Source organism: Mus pahari, chromosome 5 (assembly GCF_900095145.1).
Source record: "Mus pahari chromosome 5, PAHARI_EIJ_v1.1, whole genome shotgun sequence".
Taxonomy (NCBI): domain Eukaryota; kingdom Metazoa; phylum Chordata; class Mammalia; order Rodentia; family Muridae; genus Mus; species Mus pahari.
Genome location: NC_034594.1, coordinates 65,229,178 through 65,236,702, shown reverse-complemented (window position 1 = coordinate 65,236,702; position 7,525 = coordinate 65,229,178). Strand labels below are relative to the sequence as shown.

Genomic DNA, 7,525 nt, shown 5'->3' with positions numbered 1-7,525 from the left:
AAGAAAGAAAGAAAGAAAGAAAGAAAGAAAGAAAGAAAGAAAGAAAGGTATTGAAGATCTCCTTTTCAAGACTTCGGGCCACTGGAGAGATGACTCAGCGGTTAAGAGCACTGACTGCTCTTCTAAAGGTCCTGAGTTCATATCCTAGCAACCATGTAGTGGCTCACAACCATCCGTAATGAGATCTGATGCTCTCTTCTGGAGTGTCTGAAGACAGCTACAGTGTACTTACATATAATAAATAACTCTTAAAAAAAAAGAAAAGAAAAGAAAAGAAAAGAAAAGAAAAGAAAAGAAAAGAAAAGAAAAGAAAAGAAAAAGATTGGTTGCTGCCTGGCCAGGTGGTGCTGGCTTATGCCTTTAATCCCAGCACAGTGAGGCAGAGGCAGATGGATTTCCTGGTTCAAGGGCAGCCTGGTCCACATAGGGAGTTCCAGAACAGCTAGGCCTGTCTCAAAAAATAAATAAAATAAAATAAAATAAAATAAAAGACCTCTTGAATCTATGTTTTCCTGGATTGCCATTCTGATTAGTCCCAAATAACTGCTTAAACTAGCATTTAGTGAGATGGATATAAATGAGCAAAACATATGACTAGACTAGCATGTGGCAAAGTCCACTGAGGGGTCTAATCTAAAATAATTGGTAAAGATACTTTGAGAAATTATTTTCTACTAGACTTGCTATTATAGCCTAGGTTCACCTCAAACTTGTCATCCTCCTGCCTCAGCCTGCCGAGCACTGGGATTGCAGGCATACCAGCACACCTACCTTCACTTAACTTTTTTTTTTTTTTCTCGGAACCTCCTTGAGTTCTAGTTCATACTACATCCCATTCACATCTTTGTAGGATCAACAAGGGAGCCCCCGTGTGTCACAGATAGGTGCGGTGATTGCTCCGTCTAACACCCACACGAGAGTCAGCAGACAGATCATCAAATGGACCGGAGGTGGTGGGAAACCAGGCTGACCTCTTAAGTGTTTTCTGTAATCTCATCAGTATCACTACTTTCAAAACTATGCAGCACCTTTTAAATGCCTGCTGACACTTCAAAATGAGGGCCTTCTGTTCCCACACAAAGCAGAGCCTGGGGCTCTTCAAACGATTTGTCCCTTACACCATCTCTAAATCTAAATTGAGGCCTGTGGATAGCAGAGCTTACTGGGTCACTGATAAAAATCTCACTAGGTTATCCACACCCAACAGAGGGTAGGAGGGCTACACCCGTTACACACTGATAGGAGGTGGGCAGACCCAGGACTGAGTAGGTGAGCCGGCTCGCTCTCCTAGGTTGATCTGGTGGTCACCCTGTGGATGACACCATGCTCAGACAGACGGTCAAGGAAAGCCAGGGATAAATTAGTGCCTAATAAATCTGCCAGAGGCAAATGGCTGAGAGGCATCCTAGACAATGGCAATGACTGACCTGGGTCCTCAGGCTGTGGGTGCATGAGGCGGAATGGCACCTCGGTAGCCACCTCACTAGAAAAAAGGAAGAATACAGGCTGGTGAGTGTATAAACAGACACATGTGCGCGCACACACACACACACACACACACACACACTCACAGAGTTACAGATCACAGAGCACAAAACTGGGGCTGCAGAGATTCATTCAGTGAGATGCAAAAGAAAGCAGACTTCAGGAAGTGGTCAGGCAGGAATTTGAAACTTATTCCCTGGAATGTGGTCCAGGAACTTCACTCAGGCGTGGCTGAGGCAGCCAGTGCTTCCAGCTCTCTGGATCCTAGCTGTAGTGATGTGACATGGTGGGAAGAGAAGAGGTGATATCCTACAAGAAGGCTGGTTACCAAAAAAAAAAAAAAAAAAACAATTCACAGAGATGGAGAGGTGGCTCAGTGGTTAGGAGCACCTTCTGGAGGACCCTTATGGCGGCTTGAATATGCTTGGCCCATGGAAAGTGGCACTATTAGGAGTGGTGGCATGGTTGGAATAGGTGTGGCTTTGTTGGAGAAAGTGTGTCACTGTGGAGATGGGCTTTGAGGGCTCCTAGTGCTCAAGCTCCATCCAGTGTGGAAGAGAGACCCTCCTCCTCCTGCTGCTGCTGCCCTTGGATCAAGATATAGAAGCCTCCGCTCTTGTAGTGCTGTCTGCCTGGATGCTGCCATGATGATAAAAGACTGAACCTCAGACCCTGTCAGCCAGCTGTAGTTAAATGTTGTCCTTTATAAGAGTTGCCTTGGCCATGGTTTCTGTTCACAGCAATAAACCCCAAACTAAGACAACCCTGGTTCAGTTTCCAGGATCCACATCAGGCAGCTCACAACTGCCTGTGATTCCGGCTCCAGGGGATCCAACACCCACTTCTGGACTTCACAAATAATTGCATCTGTGTACACACATCTTAAAACAAAATAAAATACAACTATTCACTGCAGCAAGGACACATTTGAATACATCTTAAATTTGTATATGAGGGGCTGGATCCTTAAGAACATTGGCTACTCTTCCAGAGGACCTGGCTTGGATTCCCAGCACCCACAAGAAGGTTCGCAAACCATCCATAACTCCAGTTTCATAAGAGCTAACACACTCTTCCTGTGGGTGCCAGGCACATAAGTAGTATACAGACATGCTTGCAGGCAAATAATTAAAATAATTAAATAAAAATAACTTAAAATAATTTTATTATAATAAGCAAAGAGTTACTGTAGTATATGGAAACCAGACTGGAGACTCCGTGTCCCAGCTCTAGTTATTTATTTATTTATTTATTTATTTATTTATTTATTTATTTATTTATTTGATATATGTGAGCGCACTATAGCTGTCTTCAGGCACCCCAGAAGAGGGTGTCAGATTTCATTAAAGATGGTCGTGAGCCACCATGTGGTTGCTGGGATTTGAACTCAGGACCTTCGGAAGAGCAGTCAGTGCTCTTAACTGCTGAGCCATCTCTCCAGGCCTAGCACCTCCTTTTTATGCCTACACAAGCTCTCCCCGCTGTTGTCCATCATGTGCAGCGATACTCTTCACTCACTCAACAGAATCACAGAACAATTCTAAGCATTCAAAGCCAAACTATGCACCATGTCTGGATGCTCTGGAAGGGCATGGCTGTCAGACAGTCTGGAAAGTGGGACTACGCTTCAGGACATCATTCTGTCAGATAAAAACTAAAGCGGGTGGAATTAACCTCAACCTCTGCTGTAGGACATGCGTTACTCTCTTTATAGTTATGTTTCCACAAGGCTGGAAATGAATCTCTTAATCCCTCAAAACCATAATAATATTTTAAAAAATCTCTGTGAGGCTGGTACAAGGACAGGCACACCCATCTCTTGCAAAAGAGGCAAGGTAGTGTCTACCACATCTCTAAGACCAAAATACTTTGGGACACATAAGAATTTATATGAGAAGAAGACAGGAAAGGTGGGTGGGGAGGATACCCAGGGGAGCCCCTACCCACTCAGAGGAGAAGGGAGGATGGGGGGAAAGATTGTGGGAGAGGGTGATCGGGAGGTGGGCAGTGAGCTGGATGTAAGGTGAATAAGTAAAAAAAAATTAAATTAAAAGAAAGAAAGGAAGGAAGGAGAGGAGAGGAGAGGAGAGGAGAGGAGAGGAGAGGAGAGGAGAGGAGAGAAGAGAGGAGAGGTCAGAAAGATGAGCCAAAGGGAAATCCAGAGAAATTATGAACAGAAGTGGAGAGAGTGGATGAGATAACACACTCTGCTCTGCATCCCAGGACCCCTGCAGCCTACCCAGCACTGACCCGCTTACAGTGACCCAGGTACAGGCTAGATCTAGATGAAATGTTAGGTAAAACATAGAGGTGGGCAGTAAAAAGATAGGCCAGAATGATTGAGCTCCAGACCTGCAACATTCCAACTCCCCACATCACAAGAGATGCTAATCAGTCAGTCTGTGCGGTAGGCCCAGGCGATAGAAGCAGATAAGAACCCAGGCAAAGAACTATGTCAGGTGAATGCCTGTCTCAAATATTTCCAAACTTCTTGATTCTTTGTCCGTGGTTCAAAACATATACCGTCACATAGAAATCTCTATATAGTCGAAGACAACCAAGAACTAAACCTCCTGCCTCTGCTTCTCCAGCGCTGGAGTTACAGGTGTGTAATCTCAGCTTTATGAAGAGCTGGGAACTGAACCCAGGGCTTTGTGCATGCTAGGCAAATGCTTTACCAGCTGAGCCACATCCCCAGCCCCAGCAGAGGAGAATCTATAGAGACAGAAAGCAACCAGCAGTTGCCAGGATCTGTGGGGAGGGAAAAGGAGTGATTGCTTAACAAACACTATGTTTCCTTTACAAACATTAAAAATGGTTTTTTAAAATAACTTAGGTAGGGGTAATAATTGTACGACATTGTAAATGTACTTAATTCTATGGTATATCTTTAAAAATGATTAAAATGCTAAACCATCTTATATAGCTTGTTCTACACACACAAATGACAGCTGGATAGAGTATGCTGGTTTTCTGAGTGTGTGTGTGTGTGTGTGTGTGTGTGTGTGTGTGTGTGTGTGCATGTGTGTGCCTGTCCTTGTCCCTGTGCACGGCCTGTCTGTGGTCTCCAGCCTCTCTTGGCTGCTAGTGACACTTCTCACCACACCTCTGAGTCAGCATCGCATCGGTTACATTATCTCTGAGCCAGCACGCAACAGCAACTTTGAGCACTGCTGCCCAGAAACTGGTCTTTACCAGTTTCTGTTTGGCTGCACGCTCCCTGTCCTCGGCTTGCAGGGAGTTGAGTGGAGAAGGGAGCCGACAAGGCTTACCTGGATGTGAGTTCTCCCAGAAAGCTAGAAAACACAAAGTAGACAGTCATGGAAAGTCCCCAAGGCCCACACAACATCAGACCCCAGGGTTCAAAGGCAAGACAGTCCCCAACCCAGCCTGGTAGGCATAGCTCTCACTCCCTAGCACAGATCCTCGAATCCCTCTGGAGCACGGGACCCCTCAGTGCTCAGTTTCACTGCTACCTGCTGTGTGCTTTTTCTCTTTCTCCCAAGGACTTCTTAAAAAGTCAACTCACTTAGAAGTGAACATAAGCTACAACCAGAAAATTTCAGCCACCCTATGGTGGTGGAGCATGCCTGAGGCCTCAGTCCTCTCAAGAAGCAGAAGCAGTGGGAAGCTCTCTCAAAATACATTTAAAATCTTGACAGGGAGAGGGAGAGGGGGAGGGGGAGGGGGAGGGAGAGGGAGTTCCCAGCCACAGAGCACAGAGGCCTCAGGGATGCACTGTTACAGCTGTCCCTGTCTCTCTTAATCTGTGGGACACTGGTCTCAGGATCCCTGGTGGGGGTGTTCCCAGTCTCAGTGTCTGGCCCCCACATGCCTTTCCCTAGATTCTAAGCCAACCCTACTTCATTTACCATGTCTCAGGGGTAGTGACCTGTCCTAAGGAATAAACAAGGGGAGCAGCCTGCACACACCCAGTTCAGAAACATTTTGTTGCTGTTTTTTTTTTTTTTTTAAGACGGGATCTCTCAATGTCGCTGTGGCTGGCATTGAACTAAAAACTATTTTTTTCCCAAGTGTTTTCAATTTGTCATTTGTTGACCTTGAAGATATGGTATTCAAAGATGTGGAGAATCAACTGTATTGCACTCATTTATTTATTTATTATTTATATTTACTGTAAGATGAAGCTTCACCCTGTTTTTGGATCATAGAGGGGAAAGGAAAGAAGTCTCTCTCTAGCCCTGGATGGCCTGAAATGTAGGCCAGGCTGGCCTTGAACTCACAGAGATTTACCTGCCTCTGCCTCCCTAACACAGGGGCTGAAGGTATGCACCACATGTGCATTTCCATACATGCAGGCATATAGCCGTACTCATAAAACAAAAATTACGAAGTCCTTAAAAGGAAACCACTTCTTTAGAACTCTCAATAGCAGTAATTTTGTATGAAAAGGTAACCCCCTAATTCTCTGATTACATGTTAGGGAATGGAAGGAAGGAAGGAAGGAAGGAAGGAAGGAAGAAGAGAAAATCTAAGACAGAAATAATCTCCTTTTTAGTCCTCGATATACCAGAATTTACAGCAATCCTCTTACCTAAATTTTCCAAGAAGCAGGATTCCCAATAGTACATCAGCATACCATACTTGAGTTTTTTGTTTTGTTAAGACAGGGTCTTATGTATCCTGGTTTGGCCTTAAACTTTTTAGCCAAGGATGACTTTGAACTTCTGAACTTCCTGTCTCTAGTTTGCAATGCAGAATTACAGGCACATACCATATCTGGTTTATTTGGTGCTAAGGATCAAAGGCAGGGCTTTTTGCCTGTTAGGCAAGCACTCTACTAACTAAGCCCCAATTTAAAAAAAAAAACCAAAACCAAAGCCAGTTACTAGTATCACACTGCTTCTTAATCCTACCTCAGCCTCCCAAAGTGGCTCATGCACCCACACTGAACCCTAATAAAGAAAGATTTACAGAGAGTTCATTAGGCAACTACTGATCTTTCTGAAATTTGAAAATTAAATTGATGTCACTCTTTTTTTTTATTTTTAACCCAGATGGCAATTTACTTTTACAAAGGGGGTCGGGATGCTGTTCTTGTCTGTCAGCCTCCACTGTGTGTGCGGATTTACACCCGCTTGCTCACGGCAGGCGGTTCTCACGGTGCACGCCTCTCACGGTGCACGCCTTTCCGTTTGCTTTTCCAGTACACATTGCCTCCAAACAAAAACTGCAGAAGCTGACACATGGAACCATGCCAAACTCTACATAGGCATCAGTAGGCACCTCGGGCTCACTTTGCCATCCACCTGCCAGTCACTGAGGAAAGGAACAGGCCACGTAGAAATGGCGCACTCAACACTTACCCCGACACCGTGAGCTTCACCTTGATATGGTATGACACCAGGATCCCCATGACAGTCCGGTCGATGCCCTCCTTGATGCTACCCAATCAAAAAGGAGAAGGGTTATGAGAGCAGAGCCAGGGTGGGAACCATCCCTTCTCCTGCCAGGGCCAACATTCTGAAGATGGTGTCTCAGAACTGGAGAATTCCACGGATTACCCTCAAGTCTTAAAACTTCATCCACTAGTGGGGCTGGGGAGTGGGTTTTTTGCATCCTCCCCTGGGGTGCTCACACAGGGCATAGCATCTGTCCTCCTCGGAGCTCAGCCTCTGACCTAAGTCACTCTCCTGTCTCCTCCCTCTCTCCTGCCCTGCCCACCATGCTGCAGCTGCTGAGCCCTTGGGTTCTGAGGCCAGAGAGTTCAGCCCATCCAGGTTCCAACTTCAGCAGTCTTTGAAGTGCCTTTGCCATATCTCACCCAGCTCTGCCCTGAGGCCAGTGATCACCAACCTTACCAACATCATACCCACCCAGAAGGTGTTTCTCTTCTCTTTACCCCAACACCTCCAGCTGTAAGCCTGGACACAGCCAGGTAGCACTGGGCCTGGCTCTCTGTGCTCAGGTAGCACTGGGCCTGCCTCTCTGTGCTCAGGTAGCACTGGGCCTGGCTCTCTGTGCTCAGGTAGCACTGGGCCTGGCTCTCTGTGCTCAGGTAGCACTGGGCCTGGCTCTC

At 45.9% G+C, this 7,525-nt stretch overlaps 1 protein-coding gene across 1 annotated transcript in view; it reads right to left on the bottom strand.

The window, feature by feature from the left end:
• Positions 1-7,525, bottom strand: part of Sag (S-antigen visual arrestin) — a 38,893-nt gene that overhangs the window by 2,630 nt on the left and 28,738 nt on the right. Inside the window, exons 12-14 of the mRNA XM_021198240.1 lie at positions 6,813-6,890; positions 4,758-4,781; positions 1,428-1,483 (exon numbers count right to left, since the gene is read on the bottom strand). Of these exons, the coding sequence (XP_021053899.1) occupies positions 1,428-1,483; positions 4,758-4,781; positions 6,813-6,890 (158 nt within the window). The remainder of the gene's footprint in view (positions 1-1,427; positions 1,484-4,757; positions 4,782-6,812; positions 6,891-7,525) is intronic.